This window comes from Rhodamnia argentea, chromosome 9 (genome assembly GCF_020921035.1).
Source record: "Rhodamnia argentea isolate NSW1041297 chromosome 9, ASM2092103v1, whole genome shotgun sequence".
NCBI classification, from domain to species: Eukaryota; Viridiplantae; Streptophyta; class Magnoliopsida; order Myrtales; family Myrtaceae; genus Rhodamnia; species Rhodamnia argentea.
In genome coordinates, this window is record NC_063158.1 from 15,048,287 (window position 1) to 15,074,198 (window position 25,912).

General features: G+C 40.2%; 2 protein-coding genes and 1 pseudogene across 2 annotated transcripts in view; 2 read left to right on the forward strand and 1 right to left on the reverse strand.

The window, feature by feature from the left end:
• The window catches only part of LOC115732618 (disease resistance protein L6-like), a 32,308-nt gene extending 7,084 nt beyond the window's left edge, over positions 1-25,224 (forward strand). The window contains exon 6 of the mRNA XM_048285187.1: positions 25,065-25,224. The gene's annotated coding sequence lies outside the window, so the exon portion shown is untranslated. The remainder of the gene's footprint in view (positions 1-25,064) is intronic.
• LOC115733118 overlaps positions 1-25,912 on the reverse strand; it is a 146,363-nt pseudogene that overhangs the window by 13,083 nt on the left and 107,368 nt on the right.
• LOC125316451 (TMV resistance protein N-like) overlaps positions 13,864-25,912 on the forward strand; it is a 29,436-nt gene continuing 17,387 nt past the window's right edge. Inside the window, exons 1-8 of the mRNA XM_048284783.1 lie at positions 13,864-14,413; positions 14,940-16,044; positions 16,182-16,472; positions 16,559-18,193; positions 19,517-19,536; positions 19,570-19,602; positions 19,642-19,739; positions 25,291-25,296. Of these exons, the coding sequence (XP_048140740.1) occupies positions 13,920-14,413; positions 14,940-16,044; positions 16,182-16,472; positions 16,559-18,193; positions 19,517-19,536; positions 19,570-19,602; positions 19,642-19,739; positions 25,291-25,296 (3,682 nt within the window). The 5' untranslated portion in view covers positions 13,864-13,919. The remainder of the gene's footprint in view (positions 14,414-14,939; positions 16,045-16,181; positions 16,473-16,558; positions 18,194-19,516; positions 19,537-19,569; positions 19,603-19,641; positions 19,740-25,290; positions 25,297-25,912) is intronic.

A 25,912-nucleotide genomic window follows, 5' to 3' on the forward strand; every position in this document is an offset into this window, starting at 1 on the left:
TGGATTTGCTGGAGTTGACACTCTCGTTGGAAAACAAAGATGGAATGGTGGCAGATTGCTTTTTCACGATTGATCTTAAGAATTGGTAATTTGCAGAAGCTTCTCTACCACTGAGTTGGCTTCCCTTTCTCAGTTAAAGGAACTTTGTTTGTCTGGTTTGGACTTGCGAACACTGGTGCAGCTTCCATCGTCTCTATTAAAGTTACAGGTGGCTAAGTTCAATTCAGCCGTGTCACTCTCATCCAGATTAGAAAACTTGTCAAGTTTAGAGCTCACATCGTCTCAAGTGCAAGAAATTCAACTCAGCGGTCTTCAACTTCACAATTTAACAGAGCTGATTCTAAGAGGCGGTGATTGTGAAACCTTGGAGAGACTCAAGCTATCAAACTTGACGAAGCTCAAAACCGTCGACGTGGCATATTGTGCAAAGCTATCAAATTTCACAATTCCTTTTTCTCTCTCGATGGATGCGGCAACGATGGCCTAATTATCGCCATGTCTGCTTAGTCCCATCTCTATATCAACAAATTTTGTATAATTATCAATGTTTGATATTTCCGCGAAATTATCAACCTAAGTTAAAGTGAAGGGAACATTTTTAGGGAAAATCGACACTCTTGACGCAAAGGTCTACCTCTATATGTAGATAAGTCGAAAGGCCAATTCACGATCTATGGACGAATGGGAGAGACGGAAATGGGTTTCCTTCTACTGCATGCCATTGTGGTCGCTCCATCATGAATGTTGAGTGCTTTCTTAAACTGCCCAATATTGAGATAAGATTGGTGATATGTAGGACTTTGGGTGAATACACACTAAAAGAATCAATGACTTACTAACACAGGTCGTAAACATTTTCCTACGAGAGGCGTTCCTATAACAAAGTTTTACTTACGGTAGTAAATAAATTGGAATATTTTGCTTCAGTTTATTTTGATGGTAACTTTGGCACAAATGTTGGTATGAAACAAATGACATAATACAAAGAAAAAGAAAAAAATATTCATTAGTTTTAGGAGATGTATCCATTAAAATTCGATCCGACTCCATAAGTAACATCTTTCCTTGCAGCTTATTTTCTGGAATCAAACCCATTTCTCGTTCTTGTGGAAGATTTGCACTTTGATTTCGTATGTTTATTTTTCATTTTTTTTAATTTCTTTAGCTGTTTATCATCGCAATAATGATAGGTGTCAAGAGGAAACATGAATCTGTCCATTTTTCGGGATCTCATTGCCTACAAAAAATTTGCACGTTGAATCTTCTTTATTTGTTATAGAATGGATGTAACTGGTGCTAAACTATTCTAATAGGAGTTGCACTGCCTCCTATTTGTCTGAATATGGCGATTATGCTATTGCTTGTCTTATTGTACATGGCAAGAAATTGAACTCGTCTTATTGCTGGGCATTAACATCATCGATCAAGTAGTATTCGAATCGAAACCAGGTCGGTTGCCGGTCGTGAATTATCTGCATTTGGTAGGATGAGAAATTGAACTCGTGTTGTACATAATCCGCATGCACGAATGTGTTCCTTAATCTTTAAGCACGCTTCGTGGAGTTTGTACGGCTATCCAATATGATATTGCTTCGGTTTTTTGATGTGGATTCTTTTTCGTACTTCGATCACAACTTCTTGCACTATGTACCCTATCTTAGTATATCATTGCTTCGGTGAGTCGCGCCCCACCGATCAATTCGCTCTGTTTTTGGCTGATATTTCCGAAGCACTCGGGGTCCGTTCGAAGCTCCTTCGCCGGCATCGTCACTGGCGACACTTCCATGACTTCCTATTTCTAGTCCAATCACAGTTCGTGACCGGCAATCGCACTTTACCTTCATATGCTCCTCTCAGCTATTCTTCGAGGAATAAAAAAAAGGCGGAGAAGTCTAATTAAGATTTATGTGAAATCGTCTCTGATTAATGATTTACTGATGATCTGTACTCATTTTGACGCCGTTGTTATAGCTTGGATTGGAATAGATGCTTCAATGTGTCAGTTGGATCTCTTGTCTGAATTGATCACCCCATGTTTGATGAAATGCCTGAATCGGATCAGCATGAATATAGCGTCGAATCTGACTGAGTTCATCTTATCTGCTTGAGTGATTCGCTGTACTAGTTGTGTAGGTTGCATAAATCTAATTGATATGAACCTTTGATTCTTTACCGATAACCTTGGCCTTGATACTGTTTTCAATCTGCGAAGTTAGCTGATACTGTTGATGTACTAAATTAAAAGAACTTGTTGATTGCTGCTGACTCATAGATTGAGGTGAGCAATTATTTCCTTTGCGTGAAAGAATGAATTCTTGTGATTAGCGAGAATGATAGCGCACGCCATTTTACCGTGTTCTGTAATTTGTGTGTATCCATGGCGGTTGGGGAGTGGACTCCCAAAGATGAAAAAGAAAAGAAAAGAAAAATGGATTTGCTGGAGTTGACACTCTCGGCTTTCTGGAGCTTTTCCTCGTGAAACCGATGGAAAACAAAGATGGAATGGTGGCAGATTGGTTTTTCAAGATTGATCTTAAGAATTGGTAATTTGCGGCTTGTGAAATGTTGAATGGCAGCTCATTTCCTTTATTCTGATCATGCAGGTCATGGTTTTTCTTTTTCGAAAGCGCGGTCACAATCATTATCCCCCATTAGGGCACAGCAGAAACTGTGCGGACATCGCTCTGATTCGGCAAACTTCAAAATTAGGTGGAATCTCTTTAAAGAGAAGAAAGGTATCTTGTTCCTCTATTGCAAACCCTGTGAACATCCATTGTTTAAACCTAGCTGGACCTGCGAATGTCTGTTCAATGAACTTGTCAGTGATCATCCCTAATATTGGGACAAGGCAAAAAAAAAAAAAAGCGAAGGGAATAAAGATGATGTTACTTGTTTTGAAAAGGAAGAAAAAAGAGAGAGCACACCCGTGGTATAAGGAGTAAATGCCAGGTAAAAGTAAAAGGGTCCGTAAAAGCAAAACAAAGCAACAAAGTACATTGTATTTTTCCCTCCACCTCGAGTGTCTGCCATTTGAAACGGTTAAAAATAACCGAATAGTGACATCCGTAATAAATATGATAGATGATCACCGATCTTAACCCGAGCATGTGAGTCCTTCTTTGAGTCTACTTTGATCTTTAGAGGAAGATCCCCGTTTCAAAAGAACCAAGGCTAGCCACCATCAACATTTTTTGGCAAGACCAGTTTTATCTAGGATGATTTGAGCGTTGTCCTCAATGAATGGCAGAAACTTCGACTCTTGACTTGTGGCATGAAAAACCCACGGTCTCCTAAACTAACCCGACGTTACAACCTTGAGACAAAGATCCCTTGAAGGGATTTTTCCTAAATTGAGCAATTACTGGGAAACAAGTGATTCTTGATTCGCACGAATTTAAGGAAGTTGAGGAGGGGTTTCTCCGAGAGCGAAATCTGTTTGAGCACTTTTGGTGCTCTCATTTTCCCTTTTGACGGTAGGGGTTCGACTAGGTTCACGAAGAACGAAATCTTTTATTTTTGGAGTTTTTTTTTTAAACATTCACGGACGTTTTCAGAGGGGCACTGACTAGATTCACGAAGGAGGAGATGCACATAGAGATGTCACAAAGAAGATTCAAGGCAAACGAGAGAGAAACCATATAAATTTCTCTAGGAAAATCTCGGTCTCCAATTGTCTTCATCTATATTGTTGTTCTAATATGCCTCCACATCCACGACTTAAGCTTTGTGTTTCCTCTATTCGCGTGAGATGAAGGCATCATCGAAATTATGAAAGTCTAGCGAGAACAAAGTTAGAAGGAAAAATATGTATTAGCATTCTGAAAATATTAAAGCCCATAGATAGTCCGGACCTGCTTTGGTCTAACAAACTTTAGATGACTTGGAAATTACAAAAAATTTTCCCAAAGATCACCCAAAAAAAAAAAAAATTTTCGCTTTACTTTTGTCGGCCATTTAGCCTGAGATTTTTCTCGTTGCCTTGCGATCTTAGAGGAGCAAGTACTGGGGGAGTGCTACACATACCAAGCTGCATCACGACGGCCTTTCAGCCAGAGAATTTTTTTCTTTTTTTTTTTTGCTGTTAATCATCATATGAATAAGTTTGCTAAGCTAATGCTAAGTGTGCACTGAAGTAAACGACTTAAAATAAGCTAAAAAAAGTACCATTCCCTTCCAAATATCGCTTATGACCGAAAAAATAGTACAATTATTACCTTAAAGTTTCGGTTTTCTCATAATAACCGTCTAAAAATCCCAGTCATCGGAAGTGGGCGAGCAGCTAAATCATATGATTGAATAATAGCTTGCGAGGATTAAAAAGTGAGAACGAAGAAAATGACCAAATTATTTATTTTCCGAGAGACTGGGAAGGAAATATAATCAATTCCGCTGGAGATCATATAATCTCACCGCACGGATGATGGCCTCTTTAAGTGGGAGAAACGAAATGGCTCGCTCTATGCAAAATTGGGACCATTTTATTATTCCTCAGGACTTACATCCTTTCAATTTGTATGCATAGGATGAATGAGTGACTGTACACATAGTCCTTGTTTTTCGATTAAAAAAAAAACATGGTGACTGAAATATTGATTTTCCCACCAACTCCTTAATTTTGGTTCGTGTCTTCCTTAATTTTATTCCCTTTAATTTGATTGCGGTTCATACTTACCAAAGTACCAAAAACATGTGGCAGTCCAGCTATACCTATTTCTTTTTCTTAATTTTATTACCTTTAATTCGATTGAAGTTCATACTAACCAAACTACTAAAATCATGTGGCAATCCAGCTATACCTAATATAAGCAATAGAAATTACAATTAATAGAAAACAGAGGAGGTGAGGCGAGCGAGACTAGATTTTTTTAATAGTAGCTCAAAATCGATTCCAAAATCGGTCTGGTTCACAAGTGCGTCTTCACTTGGAACTAGGAATCAGCCCTATTCCAATCAGTTCCTGAACTAGTTTGAATAGAAACTAGTTCCCGGACCTACCTTTTGATAGTCCGATCTAGTTTCTGGATAAATGGTCTCTCTCCCCACCCCACCCAACTCCCCCGCGGTGATGGGAACGGAAGTATGGACCTTCTCAAGCGGATTCAATTGGAGCATGTCGAGGTTCGGGTTCGGGTTAGGCTTTTCCAGACTTTCTAGATTTGAGTCCACCGAATGTTTTGATCGGACACTTCTTTATCGCATTTGTCTTGGACTTGAGTCCATTGTCATCGGGTTTATCATGACTGTCAATCATCCGGGCGAGCATGCATAGGGATCAGCAGCCACGATATGTTCGGATGCGCGCAAGACTTATCCATAGGAAGGGAAAAGTACACTAGAAGTGTCATAACTTTTGTACGGCGTTCACTTGAGTGTCATAACTTTCAAAACGTTCACTTAAGTGCCATAACTTTAAAAAATCGTTCACTTGAGTGCCATGTTGCTGTGGACGCCGAAAAAGCTGACGTGGCTCACCGGAAAGATGACGTGATATGCCGGAAAGCTGACGTGGCGCGCCGGAAAAGTTGCTGTAGCACTCAAGTAAACGATTTTGCTCCGACGTGGCACTCAAGAATCGTCCGCGGATATGAGAAACATTTCGAAGGCACCGTCCAATCTTACAAGCGTTATAAGGTGAGTTAGAACCTTCTCCTTTCTTTATTTCTATGTCCCTTTTTCTCTCTCGATGGATGCGGCAATGATGGCCTAATTCTCGCCTTGTCTGCTTAGTCCCACCTCCATATCATTAATAACATAGGAAAAATTTGATGCGTTAATATGATCTAGTATCGCTTGTCTACACAGCTTAGATCTGCCTTATGTATACATGTGGGCTTCCTTCATCTAGCTACTTATTCTAACTTGGTGAACTACAAAGACAGACTCGGTATCTTGTCGGACCAAAATGAAATGATCGGAAAGGACATCGATGGACATGAACTCAACTTATGAGGAAGATCATATACCACAAATTGCAGAAATTAAAAAGTCAACATGTGGCGGAACTGACTCCATAAGAAAATTACTAACACAGGTAGTAAACATTTTCCTACGAGAGGCGCTCCTGTAGTAAAGTTTACTTTCGGTGGTAAATAAATCGGAATATTTTGCTTAAGTTTATTTCGATGTTAACTTTGGCTTAAATGTTGGTATGAAACATATGACATAATACAAAGAAAAAACAAACAATATTCGTCCTTTTTAGGAGATGTATCCATTAAAATTCAACCTGGCTCCATAAGAAACATCTTGGCTCACGGCTTATTTTCTGGAATCAACCCATTTTTCGTTCTTGTGGAAGGTTTGCACTTTGATTTCGTATGTTTCTTTTCCTTTTTTTTTATTTCTTTTGCTGTTTATCATTGCCATAATGATAGGTGTTAAGAGGAAATAGCAATTTGTCCATTTCTCGGGATCTCATTGCCTGCAAAAAAAATGTGTTATGGGGTCAGATATCGAGCTTTGAATCTTCTTTTTTGTTAGGGAATGGATGTGGCGGGTGCTAAACTGATGTTGCATTGCCTCTCATTTGTCTGAATATGTATATATGATAGTGTACATGGCAATAAGTTTGTATCTTAGGTAGTTAATGCTGGGCATTAACATCACTGATCGATTAGTATTCAAATCGTGACCAGGTCGCTTGCCGGTCATGAATTGTCTGCATTTGGCACCACGATAAATTGAACTCGTGTTATACATAATCCGAATGTACAAATGTATTCCTTAATCTTTTAAGCATGTCCCATGGAGTTTATACAATGTACCCTATCTTAGTATATCCTTTCTAGGAATTGCATATGTTTTTAATTTTAACAGGTTATTCCTTTCTCGAATTTTTCTCGATATTGCTCGTGATTTTTTTCAGGAGTCACGCTCTCCTCGGACTTGTACGTGTTTTAGAAGCCTATAAAGTTTTGAAGACAGCTCATGTCACACGTTAGAATGCACGGGAGTTCACCAAGTTTTGAAAGCAGGATCAGTAACAGATTTGTTACTCTGCTCTGTGTGGCGATTCACATAGAGCAGAGTAAGAAATCGTCTCTCAATCCAAAAATTCCAGAAGCTTCTCTACTATCACTGATCGACGCCGGAATCCATCATCTCTGATGACGAGCATTTACCGTCACTTGCCATTGGAGTTGCAGATCCACAGAACCGAGAACCATCCACACAGAACACAAGCGGGAAGCTGGAACCATTCACCGGAGTTGCTGACTAATTTTCTGAGGCCGGTCCCGAGCAATCACCGAGACATCGCCAGTTCACTGCTTCGAAGTCACGCCCCACCAATCACAGCTCGGGACGGAAGCACTCAGGGTCCGTTTGAAGCTCCTTCGCCGGTGAGTCGAGCCCCACCAATCAATTCACTCTGTTTTTTGGCTGATAATTCCAACGCACTCGGGGTCCGTTCTAAGCTCCTTCACGTCATCGTCACTGGCGACACTTCCATGACTTCCTATTTCTAGTCCAATCACAGTTCGTGACTGGCAATCGCACTTTACCTTCATATGCTCTGCTCTCAACTATTCTTGGAGGAAAAAAAAAGGCGGAGTAAGTCTAATTAAGACTTATGTGAAATCGTCTCTGATTAATGATTTACTGATGATGTGAACTCATTTTGATGCTGTTGTGATAGCTTGGATTGGAATAGATGCTTCAATGTTGCAGTTAGATCTCTTGTCTGAATCAATCACCCCATGTTTGATGAAATGCCTAAATCGGATCAGAATTAATATAGCTTCGAATCTGACTTGAGTCCTTCTTGTCTGCTTAAATGGTTCACTGCACTAGTTGTGTTGGTTGCATAAATCTAATTGATATGAACCTTTGAGTCATTACCAATAACCACGGCCTTGATACAGTTTTCAACGCTCTATGTAATAATCTCGATTCTGCGAAGTTAGGTGAAAGTGCTGCTGTACTAAATTAAAAGACTTGTTGATTGCCGCTGACTCATTCATTAGGAGTAGATTGAGGTGAGGAATCATTTCCTTTGTGTGAAAGAATGAATTCTGGTGATTAGCGAGAATGATAGCGCACGCCAGTTTACCGTGTTCTGTACTTTCTGTGTATCCATGGTGGTCGGGGAGTGGACTCCGAAAGATGAAAAAGAACAAAAAAAAAAAAAAAAATGGATTTGCTGGAGTTGACGCTCTCGGCTATCTGGAGCTTTACCTCGTGAGACCAATGGAAAACAAAGATGGAATGGTGGCAGATTGGTTTTTCAAGATTGATCTTAAGAATTGGTAATTTGCAGCTTGTGAAATGTTGAATGGCAGCTCATTTCCTTTATTCTGATCATGCAAGTCACGGTTTTCTTTCTCGAAAGCGCGGTCACAGTCATTATACCACACTAGGGCACAGCAGAAACGTCACGGACATCGCTTTGATCCTGAAAACTTCAAAATTAGGTGGAATCTCTTTAAAGCGAAGAAAGTTATCTTGTTCATCTATTGCAAACCCTGTGAACATCCCTTGCTTAAGCCTAATTGGGCCTGCAAATGTCTATTCAACGTACCAGTCGATGATCATCCCTTTTACTAGGACAAGGTGTGTCAAAACAAGCGGAGGGAATAAAGATGATGTTACTTATTTTGAAAAGGAGGAAGAAAAGAGAGAGAAACCCGCGGTATAAAGAGTAAATGCTAGGTAAAAGTAAAAAGTTCCGTAAGAGCTAGGCTAAGCAATAAAGTACATTGTATTTTTCCATCCGCCTCCAGTGTCTGCCATTTGAAATAATTAAAAATCACCGAATAGTGATCTCCATTGGTTAATACGATAGATGATCACCGATCTTAACTCCTGTACGTGAGTTTCTGAGTCTACTTTGATCTTTAGAGGAAGATCCCCGTTTCAAAAAGAACCAAGCCTAGCCAAAATCAACACCTTTGGCAAGAGCAGTTTTATCTGGGATGATTTGAGCGCTGTCCTCATTAAATGGCAGACACTTTGACTCTTGACTTGTAGCATGAAAAGCCACATTACAACATTGAGACAAAGACCCCTCGAAGGAGTTTTTCCTAAATTGAGCAATGCTTGTGAAACAAGTGATTCTTGATTCGCACGAATCTAAGGAAGTTGAGGAGGGGTTTCTCCGAGAACGAAATCTGTTTGAGCACTTTTAGTGCTCTCATTTTCCCTTTTGGCCGAGGGGGTTCGAGGTACAATAGACAGGAAAAAAAAAAGGGGGGCCTCTCTTTTATTTTTGGAGTTGTTTTTTTTAAAACATTCACGGACATTTCCGGAGGGGCAATGACTGAGTTCAAGGGGAGACATCACAAGGACGATTCAAGGCAAACGAGAGAAAAATCATATGAATTTCCCTAGGAAAACCTCGGTCTTCAATTGTCTTCATCTATATATCAGTCGCTGCGTAATCGTTATCATTGCTGTTCTAATATGCATCCAAATCCACAACTTGAGCTCTGTGCTTCCTCCATTCGCGCGAGGTGAATGCATTTTCGATATTATGAAAGTTTATCGAGGACAAAGTTGAAAGGAAAAATATGTATTAACATTCCGAAAATATTAAAGCCCAAAGATATTCCGGACCTGCAATAAATGTGAAATACAATAAATTTTCCCAAAGATCTAAAAAAAGAAAAAAGAAAAAAATTTGTCAAATGGTGTGATTTTTGCTCAAAGTCTTTTGGAGACCCAAAGGTCTTTAATAAAGCGGTTGCAAAATACAGCCAAAGCGAGACATCAAAGTTAGTGGGAGTTTTCACCAACTTTACTTTTTTGCTGTACTTTTGTCGGCCATTTAGCCCAAGATTTTTCTCATTGCCTCATGATCTTAGACAAACCAAGCTGCATCGGGACAGCCATTTAGCCTGAGATTTTTCGTTCTTTCCTCTCTCTATTTCCCCCTCTTTTAATAATCATATGAATAAGTTTGCTAAGCCAATGCTAAGTGTGCACTTAAGTCTAAAGTAAATGACTTAAAATAAGCTCAAAAGTACATTCCCATCAAAATATCTCTCATGACTGAAAAAATAGTACAATTATTACCTTAAAGTTTCAATTTTCTCATAATAATTGTTAATAATCCCGGTCATCGGAAGTGGGCGAGCATCTAATATGCGCTTAAATAATGTGGATTGTTTGGAGTAATCCTCCTCGTCGGTTGTCTTTTAAGCCAGCCAATATGGGCTTAAATAATGTGGTGGTTCTTGAATTTTCAGACAATGCCTTCATAGATAATTCGAAACTACAGAGCTTAATCAAGGTGAGTAATTTGCTTCTTACTATTTTGTTTTCTTTGAATGTGATATTTGACTGTTCATCCATTGAATATTGTATTTATTTTGACAGATGGCAAGAAAATTGAAAGTTCTTTCTCTTGAATATTGCAACAACATAAAGAGAACGCCGAACTTCTCCGAATGCCAAAATTTAGAGAGGCTTAATTTCAGTGAATGTTCCAATTTAAGGAAACTTGATGGCTCTATTGGGAAGTTGAAGTCTTTGATTGACTTCAAGATTAGGTCTTGTCGTTCTCTTAAAAATTTGCCCTAAGAAATTGGGAACCTAGTGAATCTGAAGCACTTCTTGGTCGAGGAGTGTCTACTGAAGAAACTACCAGATTCCATATGGAAGTTGAAATCATTATGTGAGTTGCACTTTGACAATGGCAATATTAGAGTATGTTCGGCAAATTCATGGGAGATACCTAGTGCAGTAATGCTTGAGAATCTAGAAGAACTTTGAATCTATAGTCGCAATTTGAAAGGTCGACTTCCTCCGGCAATCGGAAGGTTCCCTTTCTAAGAGTCCTACGCTTGTCATCGACTCGCATCGGTGAAGTTCCGGAGACAGTTAGTATGCTTCCTCACCTGCAAACGCTTGAGTTAATAAATTGTGATGAGATTCAAGAGCTGCCGACGCTTCCCACAAGTTTAAACAATCTACGAGTGTCATCTAAATCATTGTGGGTCGTCCCGGATCTCTCGAATCTAACTAATTTAGTTCTATTTGACCTTGATGATGGCTCCGGTTGGAAATAGGGAGGTAAAATTTGCACTGGTGATTTAGTGGGAATGGGGAAGTTATCCAAATTGAACAAGTTGAAATTGGAACTTCTCGGTGTCCTTGCTCCGACCGAGTTGGCTTCCCTTTCTCAATAAAAGGAACTTTATTTGTCTGGTTTGGATCTGCGAACACTCATGCAACTTCCATCGTCACTGTTAAAGTTACGGGTGGATAAGTTCAATTCAACCGTCTCACTCTCATCCGGATTAGAAAACTTGTCAAGTTTAGTGCTCACATCGTCTCAAGGGCAAGAAATTAACCTCAACGGCCTTCAACTTCAAAATTTAGAAGAGTTAATTTTGGAAGGCAGTGAACCCCTCGAGAGACTCGGGCTATCAAAACTTGAGGAAGCTTAAAACCGTCAGTGCAGCAGCTTGCCCAAAGCTTGTTGAGATTCAATTTCCCAGTGCGTTTGAATCATTGGAAGGATTTTGCATCAGGCGGTGCAAGTCCTTGGGAAGGTTAGGGTACGCGGGTGCAGCAGAGTCTTCTAATGAGTTGATTATGGAGGAAGGGAGACTAATTCTTCTGTCCAGGGTATTATGTAAGTTGAGAATGTTCGAGCTTGGTCGTTGCCCAAAGATACTCCAAATTCAAGTACTCGGTACATCAGAATTGCAGAAAGACTTTTTGGCATTGGATTGTCGTTCTTTGCAAAGTGTTTGGGGTTTATCAAACTTACAGAAGCTTGAGAAGTTATACATCCGGGACTGCCATAGGCGACACGTTGTTGAGGGCCTTGACGAGTTAGAGGCTTTGAATCATTGGAAAGGTTGATTGATGTATCCAATACCAAATTGCCAAATGATTGCCGCATCAAGATCCCTCGGATCCCTCACCTGAGATCTAAGACATATTTCCGTGGCACCGTCCAATCTTACAAGCGTTACAAGGTGAGTTAGAACCTTCTACTTTCTTTTTTGCTATGTCCCTTTCTCTCTCGATGGATGCGGCAACGATGGCCTAATTCTCCCCCCGTCTGCTTAGTCCCACCTCTATATCAACAATTTTTGTATAATTATCAATGTTTAATATTTCCGTGAAATTATCAACCTAAATTAAAGTGAAGGGAACATTTTTAGTGAAAGTCGACGCTCTTGACACAAAGGTCTAGCTCTGTATGTAGATAAGTCAAAAGGCTAATTCGCGATCTATGGACGAATGGGCGAGACAGAAATGGGTTTCCTTCTACTGCATGCCATTGTGGTCGCTCAGTCACGAATAATAGTTTAGTTAGTCATTTTCTCGATCCATTTTGATATCGAGTGCTTTTGTAAATTGCCCAATATTGAGATAAGATTGGTGATATGGAGGACTTTGGGTGAATATATGTTAAATGATTCGATGACTTACCGACACAGGTCGTAAACATTATGCATTCTTGTAACAAAGTTTACTCACGGTGGTAAATAAATTGGAATATTTTGCTTAAGTTTATTGTGATGGTAACTTTGGCTCAAATGTTGGTAGGAAACATATGACAAAATACAAAGAAAAGCACACAATATTCGTCAGTTTTAGGAGTTGCATACATTAAAGTTCGATCTGACCCCGTAAGAAACGTCTTGGCTCGCAACTTATTTTCTGTAACCAAACCCATTTTCGTTCTTGTGGAAGATTTGCACTTTGATTTCTTATGTCTCCTTTTCTTTTTGGTTTCTTTAGCTGTTTATCATTACGATAACAATAGGTGTCAAGAGGAAATAGGAATTTGTCCATTTTTTGGGTTCTCATCGCCCGCAAAAAAAATGTGTTACGGGGTCAGATATCGAGCTTTGAATTTTCTTTATTTGTTAGGGAATGGATGGGGCGGATGCTAAACTATTCCATTATGGTGTTGCACTGCCTCCCATTTGTCTGAATATGTATATATGATATTGTGCATGGCAAGAAGTTTGTATCTTTGGAAGTTAATGCTGGCCATTAACATCACTGATCAAGTAGTGTTCGAATCGAAACCAGGTCGATATTGATTTTCTTTCAGGAGTCACGCTCTCATCGGACGCGGAGGTGTACGTGCTTTTAGAAGCCTATAAGGTTTTGAATACAGCTCATGTCACTTGTAAGCATGCACGGGAGTTCACCAAGTTTTTAAAGCCGGATCAGTAACGGATTTCTTACTCTGCTCTGTGTGGCGATTCACATGGAGCAGAGTAACGAATCGTCTCTCAATCCACAAATTCCAGAAGCTTGTCTACCACTGGTCGACGCCGGAATCCACCATCTCTGATCACGAGCATTTGCCAGTCACTTGCCACCGGAGATGCAGATCCACAGAACCGGGAACCATCCACACAGAACACAAGCTGGAAGCTGGAACCATTCACCGGAGTTGCTGACTAATTTTCTGAGGCCGGTCCCGAGCAACCACCGTGACATCGCCAGTTGACCGTTTCGAAGTCGCGCCCCACTAATCACAGCTCCTCATGGGAAAAAAAAATTAGAGCGAGCATTTCAGATAATAACGAAAAGAAAAAGGAAGAAAAGAACAAAATTCTTCTAGCTTTATCAAAAGAGGAGTCGGAAGGGAACACGATCAATTGTGACTTTATGAAAGGTGGTCGGGGGCTCCGCTGGGGATCCTAAAATCTCACTGCGTTATGATGAAATGACTCACTCTATGCCCAAAGGGGGACCAATTTTTCATTCCTCAATTCACAGGACCGGTGAATTAAAGAATACTAGCATTCCTTACGCAATTTCTTTGAAAGAGCGTGTCGACGTTGACGTTGACGTTGACGTTGACGCGGCCACATCCACCATTGAAAACATCGCTGAGTCTCAGTAATGGTCAAGGCCTGAAGGATCACACCCCATCTTTTGGCTCACCCAGACACCTCCACACACAGAGGGAGAGAGAGATCCGTTAAGCAGAACAAACTTATGCTATGGCGAGCTCAGATCCAAGTACGTCATCGGGAAGCGAGTACCAAGTGTTCCTAAGCTTCAGAGGACCCGACACTCGCGTCGGATTCACCGACTTCCTCTTCCACAGCTTGACCGATGCTGGAATATGCGTCTTTCGAGATGATGAAGAGCTCCATGTTGGTGAAAGGATCGATGGATCGCTCCAGCGAGCGATCAACAATTCCAGGATCTACATACCTATCTTCTCTCGGACCTACGCTTCGAGCCAATGGTGTCTCCGCGAGCTTGCGCAGATTGTGGCAAACACTTCCAAATCGGAAGGTAAAAAAGAGATCCTTCCTATTTTCTTCGATGTGGAGCCTGACGATGTTAAGCTAAAAACTCCATTGTATCGCGATGCCATATTCAATTTGGAACGCGAGAAGAAGTTGAGCAATGGGCAAGTAGATGCATGGAGAGAGGCTCTCATGGAGGTTGATGCTATAAAAGGGTGGGAAGTGAAGAAGTACAAAGGGTAAGCTCGCTGCTTTTCAAATGCCTGTTTCTCCAATTTTTCTTTACGCTTTATCATAGATGTAAAAACTTCCAGTATGATTGAGGTGGGACGTTTACCATTAGAGTTACTAAATGAATATAGCTATGCTTCATTAGTCAAAATATGTGAAACTGCTTCACAATGTCACCGTACATGATGGGCGAATAATGATACAGTAGCTAGGTAGCTTAACTATCTTGATTGCGGGCAGTGGGAAGTAAAAAAATGGGTTCATGAAATGCCATGCACATTTCTATCTTATTATTTAATATTGCAATAAGTTAAACACATCTCCTCTTGAATACATCCATTTTTTGGCAAACGTCCTTAACCTAATTCCAAGATTGCTAATCTCGTGTTGGAATCAAGTCATATTTCGGGTAACGAAATCGCGCACACATTGCCAAGTGCTTTAAAAATATTTTCCCATTAGTTGTCCGAATATTTTGTAGCTTATCTAGTGCTTGAATAACAGCCTCGCTTAAATGGTTTTCCATTATCGCAGCTACACCGATGTGATTAACTTAGTAGTTGAGGAGGTCGTGCAAAAGCTGAAGACAAAACATAGATTGGTTACTGGACATTTAGTTGGAATTGGTGACCGAGTTGCCGCAGTAACCGAATTGTTAGACGTCGACTCTTACAGTGTGCGGCTCATTGGAATTCATGGCATGGGGGGTATCGGTAAAACGACTCTCGCCAAAATCGTCTTCAACCAACTCTCTTCTCATTATGGAAAGTGTTGCTGTTTCCTTGAAGATGTTGGAGCGAATTCATTAAGAGCTGATGGTTTAGTTGAGTTGCAAAAAAAGTTATTATCCGAAATCGGTCATCCTAGAGTAGCAAGAAGCATTGACGGAATTGATTATGGGACAAAGAGAATTGGAGAAGTACTTAGCAATAAGAAAGTTCTCATTGTATTTGATGATGTTGCTAATAGTGATCAAGTGCTGAAATTAGTTGGAGGGAGTACTCTGCACCCAGGATCTCGAATATTGATTACAACTAGAAATAAAGATGTTATGCGAATCAATGGACCAAACTATCGAATCTTGGAATATGAAATGGACGTGATGAGTAGTGATCATGCGCTGGAGCTTTTCAGTAGTCATGCATTTAACGGAGACTCCCCGTTAGATGATTACAAGAATCTTTCAAGGAAAATCGTAGCTGCTACTGGGAGACTTCCGTTGGCCCTTGAAGTAATAGGTTCATTCCTCTTTGGCAAAAGGCAACAAATATGGAGAGAGACATTAGAGCAGTTAAGCAAAACACCTCCCGATGATGTTTTTGAAAAGTTGAAGATTAGCTATGATGCATTGAGTTATAAGCAACAACAAATTTTCCTCGATATTGCATGCTTTTTCATTGGTCAGCATACTATGCATGCAATTTACATGTGGAAAAATTGTGATTTTTTCCCAGATATTGGAGTTGATGTCCTTATTAGCATGTCATTGGTAAAGATTGTGGAAAATAAGTTTTGGATGCACGACCAACTTAGAGATTTTGGAAGAGAAATAGTTCGTCGTGAAAAACCAGGAAATCCTGGAGAGTGGAGTAGGATATGGACTGATGATGACGTCTTCAAAGCAATGAGAACAAAGGAGGTAATATACCTCAGGAGAAAACTAATAGTTTCTCTTACCAAAAAATCCTCTATGCTGCACAAGGATACTGTTCTCTTTCTTCGTTTTCCTCTAAAACAAAATACTGGATATCCCTCATTTATTGCTCTCATTTGCAGATGAAGAACAACGTCCAAGCATTGACTCTTGACTTACGCAAAAGTGATAATAAGACAATCACAAGTGAGGAGATAGGAAGGTTTCAACATCTACGGTACCTCGGATTGAGTGGGGGAACCTTTCGTGGTAACTTAGCAATGAGCCTTACCAATATGAGCTGGATTTTTTGGAGTAATCCTCCTCGTCGGTTGTTTTTCAAGCCAACCAATATGCGCTTAAATAATGTGGTAGTTCTTGAATTTTCACGCAATGCCTTCATAGATAATTCGAAACTACAGAGCTTAATCAAGGTGAGTAATTTGCTTCTTACTATTTTATTTTCTTTGAATGTAATATTTGACTGTTCATCCATTGAATATTGTATTTATTTTGACAGATGGCAAGAAAATTGAAAGTTCTTTCTCTTAATGGATGTCATGGCATAAAGAGAACGCCGGACTTCTCCGGATGCCCAAATTTAGAGAGGCTTAATTTTGAAGGATGTTCCAATTTAAGGAAACTTGATGGCTCTATTGGGATGTTGAAGTCTTTGATTGACTTGAAGATTAGAGCTTGCTGTTCTCTTGGAAATTTGCCTGAAGAAATCGGGAACCTAGTGAATCCGAAGCACTTCTTGGTCAAGGATTGTCCGGTGGAGAAACTACCAGATTCCATATGGAAGTTGAAATCATTATGTGAGTTGCACTTTGACAATGGCAATACTAGAGTACGTTCGGCAAATTCTTGGGAGTTACCTAGTGCAGTAATGCTTGAGAAACTAGAAGTGCTTCGAATCCGTAGTCACAATTTAAAAGGTCGACTTCCTTCGGCAATCGGAAATTTGCTCTTTCTAAGAGTCCTACGGTTGTTACACACTTGCATCGGTGAAGTTCCAGAGACAGTTAGTATGCTTCCTTGCCTGCAAACGCTTGAGCTAATAGATTGTGACGAGATTCAAGAGCTGCCGATGCTTCCCACAAGTTTAAACAATCTACGAGTGTCATCTAAATCATTGCGAGTAGTCCCGCACCTCTCGAATCTGACTAATTTGGTTATGTTGGACCTTGATGATGGCTCCCGTCGGAAACGGGGAGGTAAAATTTGCAATGGTGATTTAGTGGGAATGGGGAAGTTATCCAAACTGAACAAGTTGAAATTGGAACTTCTCAATGTCCTTGCTTCGGCTGAGTTAGCTTCCCTTTCTCAGTTAAACGAACTTTATTTGTCTGGTTTGGATATGCGAACGCTCACGCAACTTCCATCGTCTCTGTTAAAGTTACAGCTGGATAAGTTCAATTCAACCGTCTCACTCTCATCCAGATTAGAAAACTTGTCAAGTTTAGAGCTCACATCGTCTCAAGTGCAAGAAATTAACCTCAACGGCCTTCAACTTCAAAATTTAGAAGAGTTGATTTTGGAAGGCAGCGAACCCCTCGAGAGACTCGAGCTATCAAACTTGAGGAAGCTCAAAACCGTGAGAGTATCATATTGCCCAAAGCTTGTTGAGATCCAATTTGTTGGGGCGTTTGAATCATTGGAGAAATTTTCTATCTGGATGTGCAAGTCCTTGGGAAGATTAGGGTACGCAGGTGAAGCAGAGTCTGCTGATGAGTTGACTATAGAGGAAGGGAGACTAATTCTTCCGTCGAGGGTATTTTGTAAGTTGAGAATGTTCGAGCTTGGTGGTTGCCCAAAGATACTCCAAATTCAAGTACTCGGTACATCAGAATTGTGGAAAGAATTTTGGGTAGCGGATTGTCGTCTCTTGCATAGTGTTCAGGGTTTATCAAACTTAAAGAAGCTTAAGCGGTTAGACATCTGGGACTGCGATGGTCTACAGATTGTCGAGGGCCTTGACGAGTTAGAGGCTTTGAATCACTTGAACATTAATGACTGCTCATCATTGGAAACGTGGATTGATGTATCAACTACCAAATTGCCAAATGATTGCTGCATCGAGATCCCTCACATCCCTCACCGTAGATCTAAGACATATTTCGAAGGCTCCGTCCAATCTTACAAGCATTATAAGGTGAGTTAGAACCTTCTCCTTTCTTTATTTCTATGTCCCTTTTTCTCTCTCGATGGATGCGGCAACGATGGCCTAATTCTCGCCTTGTCTGCTTAGTCCCACCTCCATATCATTAATAACATAGGAAAAATTTGATGCGTTAATATGATCTAGTATCGCTTGTCTACACAGCTTAGATCTGCCTTATGTATACATGTGGGCTTCCTTCATCTAGCTACTTATTCTAACTTGGTGAACTACAAAGACAGACTCGGTATCTTTTCAGACCAAAATGAAATGATCGGAAAGGACATCGATGGACATGAACTCAACTTATGAGGAAGATCATATACCGCAAATTGCGGAAATTAAAAAGTCAACATGTGGTGGAACTGACTCCATAAGAAAATTACTAACACAGGTAGTAAACATTTTCCTACGAGAGGCACTCCTGTAATAAAGTTTACTTAAAAGTGTACTTATGGTGGTAAATAAATCAGAATATTTTGCTTAAGTTTATTTCGATGTTAACTTTGGCTCAAATGTTGGTATGAAACATATGACATAATACAAAGAAAAGCAAACAATATTCGTCAGTTTTAGGAGATGTATCCATTAAAATTCGATCTGACTCCATAAGGAACATCTTTGCTTGCAACTTATTTTCTGGAATCAAACCCATTTCTCGTTCTTGTGGAAGATTTGCACTTTGATTTCGTATGTTTATTTTTCATTTTTTTTATTTCTTTAGCTGTTTATCATCACAATAATGATTGGTGTCAAGAGGAAACATGAATCTGTCCATTTTTCGAGATCTCATTGCCTACAAAAAATTTGCACGTTGAATCTTCTTTATTTGTTATAGAATGGATGTAACTGGTGCTAAACTATTCTAATAGGAGTTGCATTGCCTCCTATTTGTCTGAATATGGCGATTATGATATTGCTTGTCTTATTGTACATGGCAAGAAGTCTGTATCTTAGGTACTTAATGCTGGGCATTAACATCATCGATCAAGTAGTATTCGAATCAAAACCAGGTCGATTGTCGGTCGTGAATTGTCTGCATTTGGTGGCACGAGAAATTGAACTCGTGTTGTACATAATCCGCATGCACGAATGTGTTCCTTAATCTTTAAGCACACTCCGTGGAGTTTATACGGCTATCCAATATGACATTGCTTCGGTTTGTTGATGTGGATTCTTTTTCGTACTTCGACTGCAACTTCTTATACAATGTACCCTATCTCAGTATATCCTTTCTTGGAATCGAATATGTTTCTAATTTTAACAGGTTACTCCTTTCTCGAATGTTTCTCGATATTTCTTGTGATTTTTTTTCAGGAGTCGCACTCTCATCGGACGTGGAGGTGTACGTGTTTTTAGAAGCCTATAAGGTTTCGAAGACAGCTCATGTCACATGTAAGCATGCACGGGAGTTCACCAAGTTTTGAAACCAGGATCAGTAGGAAATCGTCTCTCAATCCACAAATTCCAGAAGCTTCTCTACCACTGGTCGACGCCGGAATCCACCATCTCCGATCAGGAGCATTTACCAGTCACTTGCCACCGGAGATGCAGATTCACAGAACCGAGAACCATCCACACGGAACAAAAGCTGGAAGCTGGAACCATTCACCTGAGTTGCTGACTAATTTTCTGAGGCCGGTCCCAAGCAACCACCATGACATCGCCAGTTGACCATTTCGAAGTCGCGCCCCACCAATAACAGCTCGTGACGGAAGCACTCTTGGTCCGTTCGAAGCTCCTTCGCCAGCGTCGTCACTGGCGACACATCCATGACTTCCTATTTCTTGTCTAATCACAGTTTGTGACCGGCGATCGCACTTTACCTTCATATGCTCTGCTCTCAGCTATCCTTGGAGGAAAAAAAAGGCGGCGAAGTCTAATTAAGACTTATGTGAAATCGTCTCTGATTAATGATTTACTGATGATCTGAACTGATATTGATGCTGTTGTGGTAGCTTGGATTGGAATAGATGCTTCAATGTTGCAGTTGGATCTCTTGTCCGAATTGATCACCCCATGTTTGACGAAATGCCTGAATCGGATCAGCATGAATATAGCTTCGAATCTGACTGAGTTCATCCTGTCCGCTTGAATGATTCACTGTACTAGCTGTGTAGGTTGCATAAATCTAATTGATATGAACATTTGAGTCATTACCGGTAACCTCGGCCTTGACACGAGTTTCAATGCTTTATGTAATAATCTCGATTCTGCAAAGTTAGATGATACTGTTGATGTACTAAACTAAAAGAACTTGTTGATTGCTGCTGACTCATTTATTAGGAGTAGATTGAGGTGAGCAATTATCTCCTTTGCGTGAAAGAATGAATTCTTGTGATTAGCAAGAATGATAGCGCAGGCCATTTTACCGTGTTCTGTACTTTGTGTGTATCCATGGTGGTCGGGGAGTGGCTCCGAAAGACGGAAAAAAAAAAAAAAACTGGATTCGCTGGAGTTGACACTCTCGGCCATCTAATTTCAATGTTAAGATGGAAGTCATCCCTCAAGGGGGCACCAAAGATCCGCTTTGACAAGCACAAATGGAGAAGGAGTAGACTGATTGCACCCTGTTCAGACCGAAGAACGGTCAGGACAGTTAGTATTCAACGCCCATCCTGGTTTTGGTAATCTCCTGAAATATGCGTCGACCACCCTACAACCACAATGTAGCACCTCAGATTTTGCAAACCAGAGTGGCTCGATAGCGAATTAAAGAGAGGACTCCGCTAGAGGAATGGAGAAAAACAGAGGCAATCTGCCATGCGCAATGAGGGCTACCGGAGCCAAATCTAACCGAAGAAAAATAGATTGCTTCTAGTCCTTTTTTCATTTATCGAGTCTGCTTTAGCCATCCAAAAGAGAACTTTTAGGGCTTATTATAAGAAAGTTAAAAATTACCAAAACAGTCATAAACCTTTTGCAATGGTGTCAAGTTAGTCCTAAACTATCTTGTTTTTCAATTGAGTTCTAAGCCCTTTACATTTCTGTCATTTCAGTCCTAAATACCGGGATGCCGTACTATGACATTGTCCATGCGGCATTCATGTAATTTTGGGTTGAAGATTAAAGTTTGTTTATAAGCCTTGTGTTTCGATTCGTGCTACCTCAAACGTTGCTCACGCCAAGAAAATTGGTTTTTCAGGATTGATCTTAAGAATTGGTAATTTGCGGCTTGTGAAATGCTGAATGGCAGCTCATTTCCTTTATTCTGATCATGCAAGTCATGGTTTTCTTTTTTCGAAAGCGCGGTCATGGTCATTATCCCACACTAGGGCACAGCAAAAAATGCGCGGACATCGCTCCGATTCGGCGAACTTCAAAATTAGGTGGAATCTCTTTAAAGCGAAGAAAGGTATCTCGTTCCTTCATTGCAAACCCTGTGAACATCCGTTGTTTAAGCCTAATTGGGCCTGCGAATGTTTATTCAGCGAACCAGCCAGTGATCATCCCTATTACTAGGACAAGGCATGTCAAAACAAGCGAATGGAATAAAGATGATGTTACTTGTTTTGAAAAGGAGTAAAAAAAAAAAGAGAAAGAGAAACCCGTGGTCTATGGAGTAAATGCCAGGTAAAAGTAAAAGTTTCCGTAAAAGCCAAACTAAGCAAAGTAACATTTATTTTTCCCTCCGTCTCGGGTGTCTGTCATTTGAAATGATTTAAAATAGTGATATCCACTAGTTAATACGATAGATGATCACCAATATTAACTCGGGTGAGTTCTGACCTTGCTTTGTTTCTCTCCTAGACTAACCCCACATTACGACGGAATTTTTCCTAAATTGAGCAATTATTGTGAAACAAGTGATGCCCGATTCTCACGAATTTAGGGAAGATTCGAGGCCAAACGAAAGAAAAACCATATGAATTTCTCTAGGAAAACCTCGGTGTTCAATTGTCTACATCTATATATTAGTCGCTACGTAATCGTCATCATTGCTGTTCTAATATGCATCCACATCCACGACTTAAGCTCTGAGTTTCCTCTATTTGCGAGAGGTGAAGGCATTTTCGAAATTATGAAAGTTCAGCGAGGACAAAGTTAGAAGGAAAAATATGTATTAGCATTTCGGAAATATTAAAGCCCACGGATAGTCGGGACCTGCCTTGGTCTAAGAAACTTTAGATGACTTTGAAATTACAATTGATTTTCCCAAAGATCTCAAAGAAAAAAATAAATTTGTCAAATGGTATGAATTTGGCTCAAAAGTCTTTTAGAGACTTATGTTGCACGGACACGACATATGATACGCGACACGACACGACACGACAAGACATGACACGACACGCAAACACGTAATTTCTTAAAAAATAGAGAATTCTGATACGTTGAGACACACTGCATATTAAATATATATTTTTGTAATTTTTATGATTTCACAAGTAAATAAATAATAAAAAGGGCCTAGAATGAATTTACTCTGAAAATAATGATCCACCATTTATATCACAATGACAAATCCCATTTCCCTTCAATATAGAAATTAATAAAAATAATAATAAATACACTAAAAGAAGCCAAAATGTTATCCTTTCTTTTCTGCCCCCCAACCCCCTCCTTTCAGCTCACGATGGTCCTCCGGCCGAGTCCCTCTCAGTGGGCTTATTTTTATTGCTATCTTCATTTTTATAGATTCCATTTGTTTCATGGAAAATGTTATAATTATCAGAAAATATATTCCAAACATTTATTTTTGAGGAAAATAGCAATAATTGTCGGTGTTTGGCTGAAATATGAAAAAGATTAGGAAAATATTTTATGTTGTTTGGAGACAAATTTGATTTGATTTTCCTAAACGTGCATATATTATACGGACACTAGTGACTTGGCTATGAGCAACCGGGTCCCAGCCTCTACCTCAATAGACCCAACTCATGGGTCGAGGGATCTGGACAGGGGCACTAGGGACCTAAGCCAGCGCGACTTGAGCCCGGTGATCCTACTTCATAAATTTTTTTATATATGTTAATTAAATAGATATTGCAAACTTGCCCGAGGTGAACAGTAATCTAATTATATTGTCCGAGGCGACTGATCAGACAATTGTCTTCATTTATATTTTCGTTGGAGACCGAGGCATCCTGTCCAAAATATTTAACCAAGTCTTCTAATACTCCTGAAACAGCCCCCCCGCCCCCCCCTCCCAAAAAATAATAAATAATAAATAAATAAATAAATAAATAAAAGCAATCTCTTTTATTACTCTAAAATTAGACAAAACAGAAAAAAGATCGATGCTGAATCTGAATCCAGTAAGACTATGGCAAAAATTAAAAATTCTGGCTAATGATATAAAGGACTGTATAGGAATATTAGGGAGAGAATTCATGGGCCTTTCACTTGGCTAAAGGAGCTTTATTTGTCTGGTTTGGACCTGCGAACACTCGTGCAACTTCCATCGTCTCTGTGAAAGTTACAGCTGGATAAGTTCAATTCAACCATATCACTCTCATCCAGGTTAGAAAACTTGTCAAGTTTAGAGCTTACATGGCCTCAAGTGCAAGAAATTCAACTCAGTGGGCTTCAACTTCAAAATTTAACAGAGTTGATTCTGGGAGGCGGTGATTGTGAAACCCTGGAGAGACTCGAGCTATCAAACTTGAGGAAGCTCAAAACCGTCGAAGTAGGAGATTGCCCAAAGCTTGTTGAGATCCAATTTGTTGGGTCGTTTGAATCATTGGAGAAATTTTCTATCAGGGGTTGCGAGTCCTTGGGAAGGTTAGTGTACACGGGTGAAGCAGAGTCTGCTAATGAGTTGATTATGGGGGAAGGGAGACTAATTCTTCTGTCCAGTGTATTATGTAAGTTGAGAACATTCGAGCTTTCTCGTTGCCCAAAGATACTCCAAATTCAAGTACTCGGGACATCAGAATTGTGGAAAGAATTTTTGGTATGGCGTTGTCGTTCTTTGCAAAGTGTTCGGGGTTTATCAAACTTAAAGAAGCTTAAGCAGTTATACATCTGGGGCTGCGATGGTCTACAGGTTGTCGAGGGCCTTGACGAGTTAGAGGCTTTGAATGACTTGTACATTCGTAACTGCCCATCATTGGAAAGGTGGATTGATGTATCAATTACCAAATTGCCAAATGATTGCCGCGTCATCATCTACCGCGGATATAAGAAACATTTCGAAGGCACCGTCCAATCTTACAAGCGTTATAAGGTGAGTTAGAACCTTCTCCTTTCTTTATTTCTATGTCCCTTTTTCTCTCTCGATGGATGCGGCAACGATGGCCTAATTCTCCCCCTGTCTGCTTGTTCCCACCTCTATATCAACAATTTTTGTATAATTATCAATGTTTAATATTTCCGTGAAATTATCAACCTAAATTAAAGTGAAGGGAACATTTTTAGGGAAAATCGAGGCTCTTGACACAAGAGGTCTACCTCTGTATGTAGATAAGTCGAAAGGCCAATTCACAATCTATGGACGAATGTTTACAACTTGTGTTTAGTTAGTCATTTTCTTAATCCATTTTAATCCGCATGCACGAATGTGTTCCTTAATCTTTAAGCACGCCCCGTGGAGTTTATACGGCTATCCAATATGACATTGCTTCGGTTTTTTCATGTAGATTCTTTTTCGTACTTCAACCGCAACTTCTTATACAATGTGGGAATCAAATATGTTTCTAATTTTAACAGGTTACTCCTTTCTCGAATTTTTCTCGATATTGCTTGTGATTTTTTTCAGGAGTCACGCTCTCATCGGACGTGGACAAGTGCGTTTTTTTAGAAGCCTGTAAGGTTTTGAAGACAGCTCATGTCACATGTAAGCATGCACGGGAGTTCACCAAGTTTTGAAAGCAGGATCAGTAACAGATTTCTTACTCTGCTCTATGTGGCCATTCACATAGAGCAGAGTTAGAAATCGTCTCTCAATCCACAAATTCCAGAAGCTTCTCTACCACTGATCGACGCCGGAATCCACCATCTCCGATCGCAAGCATTTACTGTCACTTGCCACCGGAGTTGCAGATCCACAGAACCCAGAACCATCCACACAGAACACAAGCTGGAAGCTGGAACCGCTCACCGGAGTTGCTGACTAATTTTCTGAGGCCGGTCCCCGAGCAACCACCGTGACATTGCCAGTTCACCGTTTCAAAGTCGTGCCCCAACAATCACTGCTCGTGAATGAAGCACTCAGGGTCCGTTCGAAGCTCCTTCGCTGGTGAGTTGCGCCCCACCAATCAATTCACTCTGTTTTTTGGCTGATATTTCCGAAGCACTCAGGGTCCATTCGAAGCTCCTTCGCCGGCATCGTCACTGGCGACACTTCCATGACTTTCTATTTCTAGTCCAATCACAGTTCGTGACCGGCAAGCGCACTTGACCTTAATATGCTCTGCCCTCAACTATTCTTGGAGGGAAAAAAAAGGCGGAGAAGTCTAGTTAAGACTTCTGTGAAATCGTCTCTGATTAATGATTTACTGATGATTTGAACTCATTTTGATGCTGTTGTGATAGCTTGGATTGGAATAGATGCTTCAATGTTGCAGTTGGATCTCTTGTCTGAATTGATCACCCCATGTTTGATGAAATGCCTGAATCGGATCAGCATGAATATAGCTTCGAATCTGACAGAGTTCATCTTATCTGCTTGAGTGATTCACTGCACCAGTTGTGTAGGCTGCATAAATCTAATTGATATGAACATTTGAGTCATTACCGATAACCTTGGCCTTGATACTGTTTTCAATGCTTTAT